At 48.8% G+C, this 20,986-nt stretch overlaps 1 protein-coding gene across 2 annotated transcripts in view; it reads left to right on the forward strand.

Moving 5' to 3' along the window:
* Positions 1 to 645: 645 nt before the first annotated feature.
* ANKRD10 (ankyrin repeat domain 10) overlaps positions 646 to 20,986 on the forward strand; it is a 32,330-nt gene continuing 11,989 nt past the window's right edge. The window contains exons 1-4 of one of the 2 annotated variants that reach the window (XM_027588384.2): positions 646 to 995; positions 4,476 to 4,628; positions 8,741 to 8,832; positions 20,005 to 20,240. In XM_027588384.2, coding sequence (XP_027444185.2) covers positions 786 to 995; positions 4,476 to 4,628; positions 8,741 to 8,832; positions 20,005 to 20,240 — 691 coding nt within the window. In that variant the 5' untranslated portion in view covers positions 646 to 785. Of the gene's footprint in view, positions 996 to 2,581; positions 3,471 to 4,475; positions 4,629 to 8,740; positions 8,833 to 20,004; positions 20,241 to 20,986 lie in introns of those variants that run through there. The other variant, XM_027588385.2, reaches the window with a different exon arrangement.

Consider the following 20,986-nt stretch of genomic DNA (forward strand, 5'->3'; position numbering starts at 1 on the left):
TCTGTTAAGAAAACTGTGATTCTCGGTCGCTGACCGAGGATTTTCCAGGGTCTTGCGGGCTGCTCCTGCAGCTTGCCCGACAGGCGGGCGCCTCGTGAGGACGGAGCCCGGCGGGGCCTTGGGCCTAGCCGGCAGTGTCCCCGCGGGCCGGTCGGGACACTGCGCGGCAGGGGTCTGGACCCGGCACGCGGCCGGGAGCCGACCCCACCCGCCGGCCCCGGCCCGCCTCTGCCGCTCCCGACTCCCGGAACTCCCCGGGCTCCGGCCCGCCTCCTGCCCCGGGCCCCGCCTCCTGCCCCGGGCCCCGCCTCCTGCTCCGGGCGTTCGTCGCATCCCCGCCCAGCTAGGCTCGGTCCCAGGCCCAGGCCCCGCCTCCTGCTCCAGGCGCCGGCCCCCAGGCCCCACCCCGCTAGGCCCCGCCTCTGGCCCAAGCCCCGCCCCCTGCTTCCCGCGTCAGCGCCGGCTCCCCGGCCCAGACCCCGCCCCCCGCTCCCTGCCCTCCTGCTGCTCCAGGCGCCGGCCCCAACCAAGGCCTCACCAGGGCCCGCCCCCCGGCGCTCCATGCCCCGCCTCCAGCCCCCGGCGTCCGCGGGCGCCGGCCTCCGACCGGCCCGCGGCAGGCCCCGCCCCCGCCCCGCCCCCTGTGCGCGCTCTGCTCCGCTCCCCTCTGCAGCCGGCGGGACGAGGCGGCGACGCTCGCGCTCCTTTGTGCTCAGGCGGCGGCCTCTCGGGTCCTCACCGCGCGTCCTCTCGGTCGGCTAGCCCGAGCTCTCCGGTGACGGACCATGTCGACGGCAGGAGCGGGCGCAGGCGTGGAGGCGGGCTTCTCCAGCGAGGAGCTGCTGTCGCTCCGCTTCCCGCTGCACCGCGCCTGCCGCGACGGAGACCTGGCCGCGCTCTGCTCGCTGTTGCAGCAGACGCCGCGCGCCCACCTGGCCGCCGAGGACTCCTTCTACGGCTGGACGCCCGTGCACTGGGCCGCGCACTTCGGCAAGGTGGGCGCGGGCGCTTTAAGGCGCCATCTTCCGCGGCTCTCCAGGGGTGGGCCGGGGAGGGTGGGGGCTGAGGCGCGGGGGGCGCGGGGAGTGCCGGGAGCGCGGGGCGGAAGCGGGGTCGACGGCCCTGGCGCCCCGAGCGAGGGGTCCGAGGCGCATGTGCGGCGGTGCGGGCGGCCCGGGGCCCCGCGGGGGGCGCGGGGTGTGCCGGGAGCGCGGGGCGGAAACGGGCCCTGCGGCGACGGCGCCCCGAGGGGCCCGGGGCGCATGTGCGGCGGCGCAAGTTTGAAACGGCGCCGGCTTCGCGGGCGCGCCGCCCCTAGCGGAGGCAGTGGGCGTCTGCGGCGGCCCGGGCTCCGGGGCGGAGGCGCTGCGCCTTGGGGCGGCCGCGGGCCTGCGAGGCCGGGCGCTGAGGGCGGGGGAGCTGCGGGCGGGAGAGTGGCCGGGGCTCGCGGCCGCGGCGCGGCGACTCGCCCGCGGCTGGAGTCGGGGTCGCCCTCCGGTGCAGGCTGCGTCCCGTGTGCACCACGTCTCAGGAGTGCCGGACATCTGGGACGGACAGGACGCCCGCGTCCATCTCCCGAGGATTCGGGAACGCGCTCCTCGTCGGTCTTAGAACGAGGTCCCCGCCGCACGTCACAGCCGACACTCTGGCTCCAATTTGTGGACGTTGAGCAGTGCTCTCCCTGGGAAGCCGTACGGCCGCGGCTGAGGAAAGACGGGGTCTCGCAGAGCCGGGTGCCGTGTCTTTCCAGGCACAGGTTGCTCTTGCTGCCGCTGCATTCAGCACAGTCGGAGCACGATTCAGCTCCGGTGTATCTCGGGAAGCGTGCACGCTCCAAAGAGAGGGAGAGCCCCATTCGCGGCCGTGGAGGCCGGGGGAGGGAGGCGGGGCCCCCGCGGCTGGACCCCGCTCTCCCGCCTCCGCTGGGCCTCGCCCGGGGCAGTCGTGCGCGGAGCTCCGCGTCCCTGTCCGGTGCGCCTGGCTCCGGGGCTTTTGTCCCTTAAATCGAGGGTAACTCAGAGCACGGGTCCTCACCATCTTCGGTCCCCACGTGCTTTGGGGACAGCTGTTTTTGAAAAGGCTTCCCTGTAGATTGATCCTCCAGTTGAGCGTGACCCGGTATCGTAGGACAGCCTGGTACATTCTGTCCAGCGCTTAAAACCTCATTACAGTGTCCGTTCAGGGTACTTACCAACCCAGGGTGCCTCCAGGTGCCCCTCGGGATCGGAAGGAGCTGGGACGGGCTTTAACACGCTTACCGTAGTACCTCTCAGGTTGTGTACGTTCTACGAACAGTAAGAAGCAAAACCCCCCTGAATTCACTTTCTGGGAGTCTGTGAAACATACGGAGTAGGTCAGCCTTGGGCACCAGATGTAACCAGGGGCTGTTCGTTCCTTCAGTGTTGGGGCGGAAGTTAGGCCAGGAGTGGGGCTCCGAGCTCTCCGTTCAACCCCTCCCCGCCCCCGGCCAGCAGCTCCCGTTTTTTTTTGTTTTTTTTTTTTAAGATTTTATTTATTTATTTGAGAAAGAGAGAATGAGAGACAGAGAGCACAAGAGGGAAGAGGGTCAGAGGGAGAAGCAGACTCCCTGCCGAGCAGGGAGCCCGATGCGGGACTCGATCCCGGGACTCCAGGATCATGACCTGAGCCGAAGGCAGTCCCTTAACCAACTGAGCCACCCAGGCGCCCAGCTCCCCTGTTTTTATCTGCATGTGAGCCTGCCCTGTGCTGGGGCCTGGGCAAGAGCCAAGTTGGCATTTAACACATTATGAACTATTCCCGTCTTTCAGGCTGGTGTTCCGAGAAATGTGCCAGCTCTGCACGTTACCTGACCTTTCATGAGGCGTATTTTTCCTTGAGAACTAAACATTATTTAAAATCTCTAGTTATACTTGGCTTTTACAAGCTGTCATATGGAACAGTATCTCTCCCAGTTTCCTAAAGTGAACCCACAGGTAACAGATTTAAGTCCAGGGAGCTCTTGCTTGATCTTAATAAGTAACAGCTTTTGGCATGCCCGCTGATTTTGATCCTTGTTTCTTTTTTTGGGGGGGGGGGCGGATTTGAAACCTGTTGGCCTTACCACTACCACTGGCACTTTCATTGTCCCCCAGTACGTTAACAACGGCGTTAACGCAAAAGTGCACCAAAGGTGTGTCTCTTTATCAGCCGTCACTCCCAGATTCTAGTTCCTGGAAGCCCGAGATGCTGTTAAATCTGTGTGTCCCAGCGTGAGAGTCCATCTCCCACAAATGTGGATTGCAGTGACCTGTCCTTCGCAAGTAAAGGCTTAAATTGCTGACAGAGGATAAGAGATGCGGGGTCACATCGGGGTGTGGCCGCCTGTTCTTCCTCCGAGCTCTGTCCTCTGGAAGAGGATCGTTGGCGCTCAGAGCTTTTCCACTAACTCGGCCCTGTGCCTCGAGGGGAAATGGGCCGAGCAGGATCTGAGGACGTGTGGGTGGAGCAGTGTAAGTCTGCGGACAACGGGCCTTGTGGGACAGCGCCTGGCTAGCGGTGGGCACTTGTGGGCTGTGTGTGGAGTGTGTCGAGCCTCCTGCAGCCAGAGGCTGGGATGATATTGGTGCCCCGCTGCAAAGTGTGGTCTTGCCACGTGCGTGGTCCTCTCTCAGCCCCCTGGGAGGCCAGAGCTTGCATGTGCCCTAGGTCTTTTCCTTCCTGGGGGGGAGGGGGGGCGTTGGAGGGGCGTGCACAGTGTGAACACTCACTCTGCACATCAGGACTGGAGGCAGGCCTCGGATGAGCTTTCCTCGAATGCGGCCTGTGTGAGGGTGCACAGGGTGCCCTCGTGCAGAGCAGAAAACGCTCTATGAAGCGTTTACTGTGGCTGCACCTCTTTTCAACAACCAGTCACTGATTTTGTTCTGTACCATGGCGTGTGAAAGTGGCAAGACCCAGCCGCGATAGAAGTCTTTGAATATCGCAGTCTTTACTGATTTTGGCTTTTTCAGTTGTAGGAAAAACAGAATGTTTAAATTTGTGTGGCGTCAATGTTTTTGACTTTGTATTCCCGTGTAACAGATTTTTTTAAAACCAGGATAAGGAAAAATACTCTTTAAGCTTTTTAATTTTTTTTTTTTTAAAGATTTTATTTTATTTGACAGAGAGAGACACAGCGAGAGAGAGGGAACACAAGCAGGGGGAGAGAGGGAGAGGGAGAAGCAGGCTTCCCGCCGAGCAGGGAGCCCGATGCGGGGCTCGATCCCAGGACCCTGGGATCATGACCTGAGCCGAAGGCGGATGTTTAATGACTGAGCCACCCAGGCGCCCCTCTTTTTAAGCTTTTTTAAAATTTGTATTGTGAAGGAATGACTTCTGTTGTTCCCTTAAACAGAAAAAAATCTGGGCAACAAAAAATGCCACTTATCTACGTCATAGAATTGAAATTGTTTGTGTAACACGTAAAAGCATACGAGACTTACACGTGTGTCATCCCCCTTTGGCCGTTTTCAAAGTTGGAGTGCCTCATCCAGTTGGTGAGAGCTGGAGCCACGCTGGACGTCTCCACTACACGCTACGCACAGACCCCAGCCCACATCGCTGCTTTCGGGGGCCACCCCCAGTGCCTCATCTGGTTGATTCAAGCAGGAGCCAGCATTAACAAACCGGTAAGGGAGTGCCGATGATTAACTTGGTTTTTATTTTCTTTTTCCAGCTATAATTACATGGTGTTGGGTTTTAAATGGAGGCCTTAATTAGAGTTTGATAGGTTAACCTCGGGGCTGACTGGGATTTACCTGTATGGAGTTATTTGTGGATAATAGGCCCTTCACGGAGTGGTGCGTTCTGTTTAGAGAGCGCTTTCACCTGTTACGTGACTTACCGAGCTCCACGGCGATCCGAGGTGGTTTGCCCACGTCACAGCTGGTAACTGAAGGAGTCTGGCCTGGAGCCCAGATTTCCCGGCTCCCCTGCCCACAGCGGCCTCGGCTTCCTTGCCACACAAAGCCCTGAGACACATCCGTGTTAGCAGAAAGACAGCTGTGGCATCGTCCGCACCGCTGAGGCAGCTCTACAGCACTAGCAGGCTGGCCTCCGACTGATCGCCCATGAGGAGCCGGGGGTGGGGGGGGCAGCCTCTCGGGGTGTTTTCACTGTTCCTTTCACTTCCTCGAAGAAAACCTCAGGGAGAGAGTTTCGATTCCTGCGGACTTGTGTGTGGGTGTAGAGGACTCGGGATAGTCTGGCCAGAGGGGTCCCGGGGCGGAGACCCTGCCCTGAGGGTGGATGCCTCTAGGGGCTTGTTCCTGGGGCTCTGTAGGGATGCTTTTGTGCCTTCCCTCTTTCCTCTTTTCCCTTTTTTCTGTTTTTATTTGCTTTTTCTATTAAGAATCCTCAAGGGCCTACTATGTGTAAAACAGTTTTTATTTCCTCTCTGCTGTCTTTCCCAAGGTTCATCCCTTGATGACAACCAGCCCCCTCCCTCACGGGCCAGTCAGCCGGCCACCCACAAGGCAGGAATCAAGGACACATGTTTGTGGTAGTGCTTTAGAACAGGGGTCAGGGCAGTGACGGTGCGTGTTGCTGTGATCCGTGTGTTCAGGGGCCACACAGCCCCCCGCCATGACTGTGCCGGGCCTGCCTGTTCTGGTGCTGCCTTCTCTGTGTCCAGATCTCCTAGCAGAACGCCCCAGGACCCAGGGGTGCCACGCTCCACCTCCCCTGTGCCGCTCCCTGGCCTGGGGCAAGTCCTTGTGCTCAGTGCCCTCATTAATGAGATATGAATAATCCACAAATGGGAGTGATTAATGACTAATATGGAACTTCGGTATAGATGCTCTGTTGCTTTTCTTCTTTTTTTTTTTTTTTAAGATTTTATTTATTTATTTATTTGAGAGAGCGTATGAGCGGGGGTGGGGGGGGGCAGAGGGAGAAGCAGACTCCTCCCTGAGCACCCCAGGCGGCCCTCTGGTGGTTTTCCATTCAGTTCTCATGGAGCATCTGATTTACAGAGGTCGAAAGAGATGGTCCTGTGCTGCCTTTCAGACCGTTCAAGTCTAGAAGTTCTTTTCCACATACCATTGGACAGCAGCCCAGCCTCTGCCCTGGACCAGGGGCTGCTGGGCCCCCCTCGCCGCCCCCCAAGCCCTCTCATGTCCAAGGCTGTGACCCGGCATCCCTGGGCCTCCTGGCATGGTTGCTGACAGGGTCTTGGCTGCCCCCTTGTGTGGGGAGTGGCGGCCGGCCTGCTGGGAAAGGCACCCCCTGACCTCGGAGGGCATGGCAGCTCTTGTGTTAGCTACCCCCCAGTGGACAGTTTCTCGTCCCCCACCTAAACTGTTAGAGAACCAGATCCAGGATTTCCTAAGCCCGTCTGTGTGCCTGCCGTTTTTCTGGACCTGCCGCGGCCTTTCTGCTCCTGCTCCAGTTTCCACCCACCTTCTAGTCTCGATTTTTTGGCATATTAGTCCCTAACTGTAGTCAGTTCATTGTCCTCGAGTCTAACAGAGACTGTGTTTTCGGTCTACAGACCTGGAGTGAGGGGCCATCTGGAGCCTCCGTTTACCCACAGAGAAGGAAATCCGTCTCCAGGTGATTTAGTCTCAGCCGGTCTGTGGCCACGACCCACAGGCGTCGCGTTCTGCCAGGATTTACAAGTCATCTCTTTACTACTGGCCTAGAATTCTAGAATTTCGGTGACATTTGGTACCACCTCTGGTGTCTTGTAGCCAGATTAGAACTAGACTTTTCTGTATCTGCCATTCACGGTGACTTGTCAGTCTTCAGACTTGTGGCGCCCCTCCCACTTTCCCTTATTACTCAGTTTGCCCACAGTAATTCTGGAATCATACTACAAGATAGTTGATATTTTTGGAATGTAACTTGTCTGAGCTGGAGACGTGAGTAATTGAAACGGCTCCTCATCGTATGTCTGGGCTGTGTGTTCTTCAGCGTTGGTTCTCCCCTCCGGCCCGAAGCTGTTCTCCTTGGAGGACGCACATGGGAGCTGGTGTTGCTTCCTCCTCTGTCCTCTGTTACTGTCCCATCATCTTCTTGAAGTGATAGAGCAGACTTTGGCTTTTTCTCCTTGTTCCAAAGATAGCTTTAAAAACCTTTCTTTGTTTTCCCGTGGGGGGTGGTTGGGGTCGGCACCACCCCCCCAAATCTCCATGCTGTGCAAGTGTTACTCGTCTGATTACATTCTTCCTGTCTCCCCCCTTTTTGGGAGGATCGGGGTAGGTTTTTGCTTTGTTAAGAATCTGAGGGGCGCCTGGGTGGCGCAGTTGGTTAAACATCTGCCTTCAGCTCAGGTCATGATCCTGGGGTCCTGGGATCGAGCCCCGCATCAGGCTCCCTGCTCAGCGGGGAGTCTGCTTCTCACTCTGACCTCTCCCCTCTCATGCTCTCTCTCTTTCATTCTCTCTCTCAAACAAATAAATAAAATCTTAAAAAAAAAAAAAAGGATCTGAGTTCACTGGATGGCTCCCTGGGTAGCCACGTGGAATTCTGTGTTTCTTCAGAAATGGGCTTATTCTGTGTAGAATTTTACATTACCTCTGAGCTCACTTTCAGTCAGTGCTCACACCCTTCTCTGCGCTACACGCTGGAGTCTTTGAGGTTACGTGCTGCTGTAGAGGCAGCAAGCACTCTTCCCTTTGGCCTGCGCCCTGAGATCTGTCTGTGAGCTCAGGTGCGCGGGGGTAGGAGCTCGGCTGTGTCCCAGTTTATGAATGAACTGTCCTCGGGGTGCCACGCACAGTGTGCTGCCGCCCCTCCCTTTGTTACAGGGAGCTCTCTGCTGCCAGGCTCGGCTTCCAGGGACGGGGAGGCGCGATGGCTCGGAACCGTGCTGCTGGGCCAGGCGGGAGGTCCTGCCTCGGGGTTTCAAACAGAAACGGCTTGCTCCTCTTGACGGCTGCATCTTTCTTTCCCTCTTATGAACCGGAGAGCCTGTGAATGGAAGCGTATTTCAGATTTTGTCCCATTCATACTCCGCAAACTAATACATCTTCTTCACTGTCCTGCCCAGCGTTGGCTCACGTTCTCGGCCTACTGCAGCGTTACTCTGAAGCGTGAATCCAGCTGCGATGCAGCCTTTTCTCAGGGTCCGTGGGTGCGGCTGGCTGTGTGTGGCCCCTACTGCAGCGTTATTCTGAAGCGTGAATCCCACTGCGATGCACCTTTCCTCGGGGTCCGTGGGTGCGGCTGGCTGTGTGTGGCCCCGGGTCCTCTTCCTCACCCTTCCGGGCCTTTTTATCTCTACCCCCTGTGTCTGCAGTGACTCGTAATTGGGATTCGAGGTACAGGGGGCACGGGCCATGTCTCAGCTCAGGCCCGCCCTGTGCTGGATGTGGGCACTCTTGGGTAGACCAGACGCTGGACGGTGTGTGCTGTACCTTGGACTTGGTTCCTTTTTTCTTTTTAACCCGTTACAGGGTACTTGTTCTGGGTTTTATATACAGTGCATTTGTGCTGCGATCCAGCATAAAATGATTTCCCGACGTCCATGTGAAGTGTGTGTGCTGTCCCTGCCGGAGAGGCCCCATGACTCTTTGCTCTTGACCCAGGAATTCAGGAGAACGTGCCCCTTCCATGGCCGACTTCTATTTTCCCTCCCGCGTCTCTGGCCACGGTTCTGTGTGTTCTCTGTCAACCCTGACTCACCGTGTTGTTTGGTCTCCAGGACGAACGAGGTGCACGGTCTGTGTCCATTATGTTACTTGAAAATGTCCGAGTCCTGTTGGATCTGATATGTTGTGTGTGTCTTCTGTTGTTTCAGGACTGTGAGGGCGAGACCCCCATTCACAAGGCGGCTCGCTCTGGGAGCCTGGACTGCGTCAGTGCCCTGGTGGCCAACGGGGCCCACATCGAGTAAGTGCCTTCACTTATCCGTCCTGCCGAGATGCAGTCAGGGCACTGTGCTTACAGACAGCATGCACTAAGAACAAGCAGCAGTCCTCAAGTGGTGTCTCCGTTAGCAGAGCTCTGCTCAGTCCATCAGTTGGCGATAGTGGGCAGGGCTCTGGTGGGGGTTGACGGCCAGCGGAGAGAGCTGCTGTGGGCTCGTCGCCATGACGGCATGTGAGGACGGAAAGAGCAGTGAGCTCATTACTTTTGGAACCTGGCATTTTTGACTTGGCCACTAACTAGTTGTGTCACCACGGGCAAGTCGTCAAACTTACTTTGCCAGTGTTAATTTTGAAATGAGGCCCTTGGATTGGATTAGAACATCTTTTCAGGCCTCTCTGGCCCCCACATCCTGACAGCTAGCTTTTCTAAGTTGTAATTTTCTCATCTTTTAGCAGATGAGAGAACATTATGTTTTAAAGCATATTCTGACTTTTAATGATTTATAACTTGTAAAATGGAACCATATACATTAAAGACTTAGACTCCCTCTGAGCTCTTGATACCGGTGACATTATTGTAATCTTGTTTTAGTCCAGTTTACATGAGTTAGTTTATTCGTGGCTTGATAGAACAGTATTAATATTTAAGTGTATTAATTTAAAGATGTGGTCTTATATGCAAAAGTCATTAGCTAGCCATGGCATTAAACATTTATTTTAGGTATTAAATTCATTTGTATTAACTTTTTCTGAAAGATTTATATTGTAAAAATTTTTCTTCTGCAGTTCACAGCATTAACAAAATGGATGCGGTTTTCACCCCTAAATGTTGAGTGTAAGCTATAGAGCTGTAATAACCAAAATAACTATAATGTTAGCTTTTTTGTTCTGAGTGTCTTGAATATTTCATAAAAATTAATTAGAAACCACTTTGTTCTAATTGGAAATGTGAAAATCTAGACTTTGGGAGATATAAACCCACAAAACTAACCTAGTTTAACCCTTTGGTTTCCACTTCATTGTTTTGACTCTGTGTTATAATAAATTTATTGAAAATAGATCCTGGATAGCAAAACCATATAGATTAATTAACGCAAGGCCTAATACCAGGGGCTGTCATTTGGCTCCTAGGATCTTAGCTTCTGTTTCATTTAATTATTATGTCGTTAAAATAAGTCATTAGTTTGGGCTTGGATCTTTTCCATAGAAATTTATTATTGTAAATACGCCCTGTATTAACTATTACATTGCAGGGTACCTTGTGACTTCATATAGATATGACTTCAGGTAATGTAAAAATAATGGATAATATGAATATATATTATACAATTTGAGATGATTCTCAATGGATTGCTTCACAGTGAAGTTATATGTGCATTTTTTTAGCTGTTTAGATGAAAAACTCAAATCTTTATTTTAATAACAGAAGCTTTGATTATGAAATACAGAGTCATATAAAATCAATGATTACATTGCTTGTCATTTATTGAAATAATAATTAGAAGTTGACCTTTTTAATGACTTATTTTTCTAAACAATAGTCTAATTGACCCTGAACATTTTATTACTAAGATGTTAGTTCTCTTCGTTTCAATGAATAGCTTAATTCTTTGAGCCAATAAATATTTATCTCTATATCCTTTTTTTAATAGGTGTCTTTCTTAAATGAGAATCTTTTGTTTACAATTCTGTCCTTGGTTACAGGACCCTCGAGTGTCTCTTTCCCACCAAGTGTGACTGAGCCTGGCCTCGAGTGCCAGGCTGTTTTTCCTTCTCAGTATAAGAGCCACTCCCTCGAGACCCTGCATTATGGTGATTTCCCTTGCCTGAACCTTGAGATGTTTTTTAGAAGAAGTATTTAGCCCGAGCCACCTAGCCAAAAGCGATTCTTAAAATTCTAAGTCTTTGGCCTGGAGACAGAGCACAAAGAATCAATTGTATTATGTGGTTATTTAGTTTTAACATCTGGAGAAATTGCCAGTTTTGCTGGGAAGCTGATTTGTAAATTGCTTTTTGATGTCTGTTCTGCACATTTTTATAGTTTAACACTTTTAGCCTACCAACAGATGATAGTTTGAGTCCCCCAAATTATGGTACTTAGATCTGTTTTACTTGTACTGCTCACATGGTAAAGAGTAGTCCTAGCAAGTAAAATGCCTTTTTGTTCTGTTTTGTTTTTTAAGAGGATCGAGGGGCACAGTATTAATTTACTTACCTAAGGTGATTTGTGTTTTTTCTAGTTCACAGTGGGCCAGATTATTAATTCTTCATATTACATGCTATAATATGAACCTTTTCCTTTTCCTGTGAAGAGATTGAAAGCTGTCTCATATCAGTATTTTGTCACACTTGGTGGTGATTATTAATTTTGTTATTAATTCCTACTTTTTTTTTTTTTTTTTTTTTTTTTTTTTTTTTTATGTATCAGCTGCATAAAGTGGCCAAAATCTTAAGTTGCTGCTTTTTTGGTCACTGGGTAGATAATGATGAGGGCAAGCGTACCCCGCGTCTGTGGCTAGAGTGGTTTGTTGTGTAACTCACTTGCCAATATAGGCCGCGTCTGTACGATAACGCATGTCAGCCGCTGGGCACCGTGTATAACATTTTCTAGCACCACACGTGAGTATGTTGATGGAGTTTTTTTTTTTTCTTCTTCTTATTTTACATCTTGAGTTTTGGTGCCAAGTTTTCTTTTTCTCATGAGGTTTTGTTTCTGGCTTATATGATGGTCATTATCATTTGCCATTGTTTACATCCAAAAGTAAAAATACGTAGGATTAAGTGGTAACTCTGTGACCAGGTTCAATGTTTGCATACTTTAAATCTCCTGAACTGAACCTCTGCAGACTCTTCTCGTTCCCATTTTTCTCCAGTGCGTCAGGTATGGACTTCTCAAAAGTGAGGTTGTCCCCATCCTTCATCTGCTTGTGTGACGGTTCCGTCTGTCACTGCAGCCGTACTGATTGCTGCCCTCTCTGAGGGGTTTGCATCGGAGGTGGGGCACAGATGAGCCTGCAAACTGCCATTGCCTTTTTTTCTTTTTGATCAAATAAGTAGCAATGTAAGATGAAGTCTTCCTGTGATTTTGGAGAAAGCAAGAAAACTTGCTGACTATCTGCTGATAGTTAAGACCTTTTAACTACTGACATTGTAAACTGCAGATTTCAAGCTTTGGATTATCTTTACTTTCAGTATTTGGGCACCAATTAATTTGGGTTACTTTGTTTTCTTGAGAGGTAAAGTAAACGTTTCCGTATCAACCAGATATTGAAATAGCCTTTTTTATGCCTCTGAGTAGAAATACAGGGACTCAGTGGGATTTAGAGTGAAACTACAGTTGCTGGGACTTCAGGCAGATTTGCTGGCCCATTTCATGCCCTGCCACACGGGTGCTAGTGTTAATGAGGTCATGGCGGAGTCTCATAGCTTCCGATAGGAGAGCGTTTCTACGGAAGCCACTGATTCCGTGGCAGCCAGATCTTCAAAGGGGCTGTGTATATTCCAACTGAACTCTTCTGATCCCAGGAGGAACTTAACTGTGGTCATCAGGTAACTGGAGAAGCATCAATAAATAGCCTTATGTAAGCAAGTTCAGTGACTCACTCTAAAAAAATCCTTCTGCCTAATTTAGAAAACAGGCACAGTTGGCTATAGTCACAAAAGTCTAAAATGTGATCTTAATAGATTTTGTTTTAATTTTGCAAAAGCATCTACACTACTGAACTTTGAGACATTCTTAATTGAAATTGAGTTGATTTAGTTTGGTTCGTCACTGGTGGTCACATTTATGACCCAGCCTTGTGCACTTACCCAGAGAGCCCTCTCTGGAAGCAGAATTCCCTTGAGGGCACATACGTGCCATGAGGATATGTCATATTGCTGTTGGGAGTCTGTTCGCAACTCCTGCCCAAGGCAAAATCTAGCCCACACTTACTCTGGTAACCGTTCATTCATTCATGTTTGAAATTTGTGGTTTCTTTCCATTGGTTCACATATTTGCCCCTAAGAATAATAGTCTGTGAAATTTGTAGAATTGTAACTCTGAACTCGTTTCTGATCTTGGACCCTCTGCGTTCCCACCTAGTCTTGCCTCCCGTACCTCAGTGTCGCTCCGGCGCACTTGTCCGATCTTGCTGGTGGCTGGCTCTTTTCCCGTTGTATCGAAGAGCTGCCGGCCTGGTGGGCGAGATACTTCCGGAGATAGTGCTGCATGCCGACAGGAGCAGAGGCGGACAGCCAGTCCCCTAAAGCTGTGGACACACTTAGTTTAGAGTTTTGATTAGTTTCGTAACACCTTGAATAGCATAGACTTGGATAATTGTTTAATCACCGCTTTTCTAAATAGTGCTTTCACATAGCCAATGATTTCCAAATCCAAATATCTTTTTCCTCTGCTAAATTATAGTGGGAGCACATGAAGCCTTTTATCAGCCTCTCTGAATGACACTCTTCTGTTTAGCGTATGCAAACATGATTGGGGTTCGGTTGCAATGTAAAACTACCCACAGTGAAGTTGACCTTAAAATGAAAACTTGGCACCAAATTTATTCAGGTAAATACTTTAAAAAATAGTTTCTTCCTCTTGTTATCTGAAGACTGTATTTAAGAAAGTCTTCATAATTTAAGTTTGGATACCAAAGGGTTAAAAAATACACGTGTTTTTCTTTTACTGAAGAAATCTTAGATGTTTGCTAATGTTGTCTGTACAAATGGACATTTAGTGATGTTTTTTTTAATCTTTTTTTTTTTTTAACGATTCCATGTATTTGCTTATTTCCATCTAGGAATAGTTACTAATGTATTTGAGATACAGCATACCAAATTTTAAAGTAACCAGAATCGTGAGTGAATGGTTTTTAGTCCATACTGTTAAACTTTTGTTGAAGTATTGACATATTTAAATTGGCTTCATGCTGAAAGTGGCTGCAGGTGGTTGGAAGGCAGCGTCGCGGAGCCGGCCCCCGGTCCAGGCGGTCACGTGATGGTGGCTCGCGCTCACTAACCGTGCCTCTGCACCCATGTGTGTCTATGTATTTTTAATCCAGATGTTGCCTGCGAATATGTGATCCCTTATTATTTCAGTGTCCTGTGTCATGAACCATTGCCCGTTTTAAATCACAGAGAAGATTCTGAATCTGTAAAACCTACACGTGTCAATGTCTTACAGCTACGTAATTCGAATTGACTTGATTTTTTCAAGTAATCCTAGAAAGGGGGAGCATTCCATATAGAAACTGCTGAGAACTGCCACAGGTGCCTCTCCGAACCTTACGGTTGTGGCATTGAATGCTCAGTATGGCTTCCTTTCTCCACACGAGGCATACTGTTGAGGTATTTGTTGCGGTGATTGGTTTTAATGCTAATCTAGGAATTCAGATATAGATTCTTTAGATTTGCATGCTTTGCTTACCCTAATTTATGATATCTACCTTTTATTTGTAACTAACAATAGTTAAGTTGAGATCAGAATTTTAACAGAAATATTATTTATATAAAAATTGTGGTTATCTTTTTATTGTCACATGGCATTAACAAAAAGAGAGCATCCTGAAGGAGATGTGACAACTCAGATGCTAAACATTATATTTCAGTGATTTCCTGATCCGTGGTTTTTCAAATGAAAGAAAAAACTGTTCCTACTAGAACGGCTTCTCGTCTATTCCAGGGGCGTGACACTGTAAGTGGAAAATAGATGGAGGACTAGCTGGCCACACAAGTGCTTTGGGGAGGGGTCCCTCGGTACAAGACACTTCAGTATTCTGTTCAGAACTTCACTGCAGAAAACACAGTATCCCAGCGTTTACACGTTAGCTTTAGTAAAGCTTAAAAAAATAACAGTTTCTTTGCCAGTTATTCAGCGGAAGAAATAATTCACAGTGACGGTTATTCGCTGTCTTCCGTTTTTCCATATTGCACTTTGGAGAGAATCCTAGGCCCCCGAGACAACATGGGCGGCCTGCTCCGAGATCACTTTCACCGCCTCGGGGTCACAGGCGCTAGAACCCGCAGGTGCCGGCGCTGGCAGCAGAGTAACCGCCCCCCCCCCAAATCTGATCGTGTCAACTTTTTTTTTTAAGACGGTTGACTTTGAAAGTTCAACAAACTAGACCCAATTTGAACATCAAGTTGATGGATGTCTAATTTTTAAAATCTCTGCCCAGTTTCAAAGATTTTTCAGCTGGATATCAGAGCGGGTGAATGGAGAGCTTTTAGAAACGACCTCACAGCGCGTCCACGAGGTTCTCGTCTTCCGAAATGGACAGAGGTGAATTTCACACATAGTCTGCGTTCACCCAGGTGTATCACACTGAAGATGCTAAATTCAAGAGTATACATTTTTTTAATAGATTGGGCTAAAAATAATGTGTATGCTGCCATTATCCCAGTTTTCATGTAAAATACAGGTTTTGAGAGTATTTTTGAATAATTTCTTCTAGATACTTTAGAACTTTCCCTTTGGACTAGTGTGTGTAGACTTGCAGTTGAGATTGACATTTGTCCCAGCACCGTACCTGAGCTCAGCGATGAGTGCGGTGCCACCACGCCCCGCACGCCCTAAGTGAGCGTCTGCAGACTGAAGGGTGAAGGCTCGGCTCTTTAAAAAGTACTGTGGCTCAGGTCATGAGATTGAGCTCCGGGCCCCACAAGGGCTCCACACTCAGTGGGGGGGGGGGGGTCTGCTTGGGATTCTCTCTCTCCTGCCCCTCCCCCTGCTCACGCACACTCTCTGTCTTTCTCTCTCTAAAATAAAGTAAAAAGTACTGTTCCACACCCAGTGCGGCATAGGGATGGGGAGCCGTCCTGCCCCCTTCCAGTTTACAGTCACAGCCCCTGACTATCAGGAAGCTAGGGGAGGGAACTTAGTTTTAGTTTCTATCTCAATTTGGAACACAAAAGTTTAAAGATTTAATAAATTGATGGTACATTTTCAACAGGATCACTATTTCAGTTCTTACAACATCAAAATTGAAACATGCTCAAATGAGTCAGAAAAAGGATTGATTAAAAGACCTGAGCCTCTTTGGTTAAAGGTTCAGGTTTTGAGAACAATTCCATTTAATGATTCTTTATTCTAGCCCTTGACGTGGAAACCCACGTGATTTTCAGCCTCTATAGCACGTTTGAAAGTCCCCTCTGCTTATTGAACAGAGGGGACTCTGTGAAAGTGAAAAAGTGGCTTGAGGGATTTAGACTTGTAAAGGCCATTTTCACCTCCCTCACTGTAAGTACATTGCCTGATTGTAGGACACCAGAACTTTTAACAGAAAACACCCCAGTGGAACAGGGATGACCGTCTTGTTCCTTTCCACGTGCTCTCGGGGCTTGGAGTTCCCTCTAGATCTTTTTCTTGGTACTTAACATTCTGTGATTTAACTGATTTGGCAGCTTTTCAAAAGTTGGTTGTTTGAATTGAGCAGTACCTAAAATTTCTGGAAAGACAGCTTTGAGGAACCCATGGACAGATACGTTTTACAAAACTAGAGGACTAGTTAGCAGTATCATCTGCTGGTTACATGTTACTCAGCAGATCTTGTCTGCTGCTGGTTTTTGTATGGCCTATAACCTAAGAATGATTTGTACATTTGTAAATGGTTGAACAAAAATCAAAAGAAGAATGATTATTTTATGACAAGTTAAAATTACATGAAATTCTCATTTTAACGTCCATGAGTGAAATTTCACTAGAACCTTGCCATGCTGTATGGTTTACATATCATCCATGGCCGCTTTCAGGCCGAGAGGACAGACCTGAGCCGTGAGCGGGAGTGTGGCCTGGAGAGCCTGCAGTCCGTAGCGTCTAGCCCTCCGTAGAGAGAGCGCCGGCCCCGGGATCAGTGCGCCCCAGCTCTCCTGTCTGTGCGGTCTGCAGTAGGGCAGCCAGCCACTTGGCCGTGTTTCAGTGTAAGCAGAGCAGAGTTAGGGAGTCGGACGTTTGTCAGGGTAGACGATGGAGGGGTGAAGGTACGTGAGTGGGGTTCCTGTTGGCGTGTGAGTGAATCAGGTATTCAGAGATCCTTCGGCTTGAGAGGAGTATAAACTATGTTGTGTACATTCAGTGCTTAGTGACAAGAGAAGGAATATACAGTTGACCCTTGAACAATGGGGGCCTGAACTGTGCATGTCTATTCATAGGTGGGTTTGTTGTTTTTTTTTATAAATACATACATACTGTAAGTGTATTTTCCTTATGATTTCCTTAACACTTTTTTTCTCCCTCTGGCTTACTTTATGGTAAGAATACAGTATATAATACACATACAAAATACGTGTTAATCAGCTCTGTGTTATCGTTAAAGCTTCTTCTGGACAACAGTAGGCTCTCAGTGGTAAAGTTTTGGGGAGTCAGAAGTTCCATGTGGGTTTACGACTGCACAAGGGTTGGTATCCCCAGCCCCTCCTTGTTCAAGGGTCTGCTCGTGTCAAAATCTGTAGCTTACTGGAAGCAGAGAGAGAAGATAGCATGTGTCCCCATTACTGATAATCTTGTAGGGATGGTGCCAAAGTTATTAGCTCTCAGTTAATTCTTCCACAGTCATCTTATGTCCCAGATTTTGCCCCTACATCTTCTAGAGTGATCTCCCTTTTGGATCCCTTTTGGATCTCTCTTTTAGATCCCTCTGACTTCTCGTCCTGCAAAGGTATGTGTGGAACCAGCATCCGTTCAGTCTGAGCTGTGACTGATCCTTCTTCCCTGTTTGGTCCGCACGTGGGGAGCATGTAGCATGAGTTGGCCACAGTTCTTCTGTTTAGTTTTGAAGATAATAAGGTGCGAGTGTTGAACTGCGTTGTTATGGGGAGACCTTGCCTTCTGGTCTCAGGTCTCAGCACGCACCCCCACTCAAGCGTCTCCAGAATCTCCAGATGTCGGCCCCGATTTGTTGCTTTTCTCTAACGCTGTATTTCCTTGGGAAAACAGTAAACTTGCTGTTCTAACCTAAATCTAGTCTGATGTTCTGTTTCTGAATGGAAAGTGAAGGCACTGAGCATGTTTCGGAAATTCTTCTCTTTCGTGACTTGAGAATGTTGGCTGCTCCGTAAGCTTCTCTGTTTTTCTCAGTGAAGTTGATGATGGTAAATGCCATCTAAAAATGTGTGTGCTGTTCTTCATCATTCTCTGATCTAAAGAGTCCTCTTTACCATCAGCTTAGTTCTGTGTTCTCTGATTTTGGAGAGCAGCTCCATATTTCTGTATAGAAGTGATCATTTTATAAACTTTGCATATGTTCTAGGTCTTCATTTTTCCAAATTTTGAAGAATTAGATGTGTTTTTTTTTTCCATGTGGCTACCTATTACTCTGTTCACATTATTTTTTTTTAAAGTTTTTTATTTATTTATTTGACAGAGACAGCAAGAGAGGGAACACAAGCAGGGGGAGTGGGAGAGGGAGAAGCAGGCTCCTGGCCGAGCAGGGAGCCTGATGTGGGGCTCGATCCCAGGAATCTGGGATCATGACCCGAGCTGAAGGCAGACACCCAGTGACTGAGCCACCCAGGTGCCCCCTCTGTTCACATTCTTGATAGAGTAGACCTTTCTGGATGACGGCACTTGGGGCAGTCCCTGAAAATTAAAAAACACCCAGTTAAACACTTACTTTACTGTTGTCATATCAGTAGTAGATTTCAGAAACTAAGTATATGATCATTTTATATACATGTAATTAAGGTAGTTCACGCTGCCCAAACGTTGGCATTTCCTTTCCATTTAATTCATACCCAACTGTAGAAGAATACTCATCAGAATTCATAGCCATGAAATTGAAATGGCAGGTTGAGTCCCCATTAGTTCTGCACACAGCTGCCTTATGTTCTTAAGAAACTTGTGGGTTTCTGGGATTCTCAGGTTTTGTCTGTTTTGTATCTAACCCAACTGAGTTTGGGCTTTCAGCTTTCTTCGAAACATAAGATGCATTTCTTTATCTTGAGCTTTAAAGAGTGGAGACATGTTTAGCGATTGTCCAAAAATATACAGGTTTTTCATTTCTGAGGTTGGAGCTTTAGGAGTATGATGGCTGGAAAGGCTTATTGTTCTCTTTACAGAGGAACCCCCGTCTGTCCCTGGTGTTTCACTGTTACTCTGAGTGGATTTTTGCGTTAATGTTAACCCTGGAAGCAAGCATCACGCGTTCTGTGTTGGTTATTATTCGGTGACGCTGTAAGGCCAGTGGCCTCGCTCGGCAAAGCAGGCACGAGAGCCGGCCCCCATCTGGTGCTCACGTTCTCAGTTCCTCAGCCTGTCTGTTTCACTGGTTTGCAGCTTGACCTCACAGGGCAGGATATTTTTCTTGTCTTTCAGGGGAACTTCAGGGAGTTGCTTTTGTTCCTTTAGTATTTATTATTTCCTAGTTGAGGTTTACAGGTGGTTCTTTCATATCCGTGTGATTGAGATGGTTCATGTCACATTCTGCTGGCACTTCCTACGTTAGTCTGTGTCTTGGCTGCTGTAGGAGACCCCGACCTTCATCTGTTGGCCTGGCCGGCCACATGAGCTGCTGTGGTGTGGACTCTTAAGGTGATAGAACTCCCCCCCGCCCCGGGGATGGGCTTCCAGGAAACCCCCATGCAAGTGCTCTCGAATGCGGTGTCCTACCACTGCAGGCTTTCCTAAGCAGGCCAGAAAGCCACGTCAAACACACACACAAACTTGGCTTCTCAGAACTCCCCCGACGATAAGTTCCTCTGATGTCAGGACATCCTTCTAGACCTCCACTTACAGTGTCACGTGCTAGCATCAAATCTGGCTTGTCGGGGCGCTCTTTTGAGGAAGCCGATCGTTACAAATGCCATGGACAATTTCAGTACATGTTTGTTATGATTTTACTCAAGCTAAAGGAATGGATTATTACAATTATGAAGATAATATAGAATTCAGTTTCAGGTTAAGTCTGAAGTTAGTATAAATTTAGGTTCTTCAGACTGACCTAAAAAATGATTTTGAGAAGTTAAATAGGAAGATGCCTTTTTTAAAGTTTAGTGTGTTGATTTTTAAATGCCTATCTCCCGAATCTCGCTTAGTAATGAGATGTGCGCAAGAGCCAAGTTAGTTACGCAGCAGGACGAGAGCTCCCCCGTAAGGGAGACTCACCGTACATCTGTATTCTCTTGCCGCCCCCTTGAGATAGTCAGTCAGGTCAGCAGGAGCAGAGAGCAGGTGAGCACTCGGCGGGGTGTAATTCGGTGTTTTTGTGTCACACAGCCTGAGAAATGCCAGTGGCCTGACAGCAGCAGACATTGCTCAAACCCAGGGTTTCCAAGAGTGCACCCAGTTTCTCTTGAACCTGCAGAATTGTCACCTGAGCCGTTTCTATGATAACGGCCCGGTAAATGGGGGCCATCAGAGCCGATTCCCTAATCATACTAGTGCGGGAGCCAGTCGCAAGAGATGCTTGGAAGATCCGGAGCCCTTTGGAGTAAAGAAGGCTAGAACCGAAGGTGAGACCCCCTTGGTGGACGGGAGGGGGGCAGACTCTCCTCTTTTCTGTAACGTGTGCTCTTTTTTATGGCTGGAAGCACCTTCAAGATGAGACCTTCACTTGAGGGTCCTGTGCCCGGAGGAGCCCGGTGCAGTGGTGGCGGTGCTTTCCCCGTGTGGCCCCTTGGAAGATTGGCCCTTTAACAAAAGGGGAGCAGATAAGAGGGCGGTGTTGACAGCTCAGATGGAAACGTGTATATAACTTTCTGCACACCCAGGGTTTTCTGCCACGAATTAGAAAGATTTTTCTCATTTCCTGTACCTGTTTGAAATATAACTATTAAAAAACTCTGCCACCGTGCCTGATTTTTTTGTTTCCTGTGAATGTTCCCGAGCTTATGAATAACATTGCTGGTCTGGTAGCCAAACACAGTTTCCTGTCTGGGCAGGGAGAGGTTTGGCTCGGCTGGTCTCCGCACCCGCAGTGTGGTGCCTGTGTCACAGTGAGACCTGGGGTGTCAGGGCGACGTGAGGCTACGTCTGTAAGGTAAGTTAGCTCTAAGTATTCTCCCACCTCTCTGTCTTCAGACGACTTCAGAGTTCTCAAGGAAGTGGAGTCACCTAGTCACTGTCAGATGAAAACACCTCCCCTTCATCTAGGAAAAAAAACTATATGTATATTCCTGTCTATAAGATATCTTAAAGACAGATTAATAGCTGGGCAAGAGTATTTAACGAACTTAAACAGGGAAGGACACTTAGAGAT

This window comes from Zalophus californianus, chromosome 3 (genome assembly GCF_009762305.2).
Source record: "Zalophus californianus isolate mZalCal1 chromosome 3, mZalCal1.pri.v2, whole genome shotgun sequence".
Lineage (NCBI taxonomy): Eukaryota > Metazoa > Chordata > Mammalia > Carnivora > Otariidae > Zalophus > Zalophus californianus.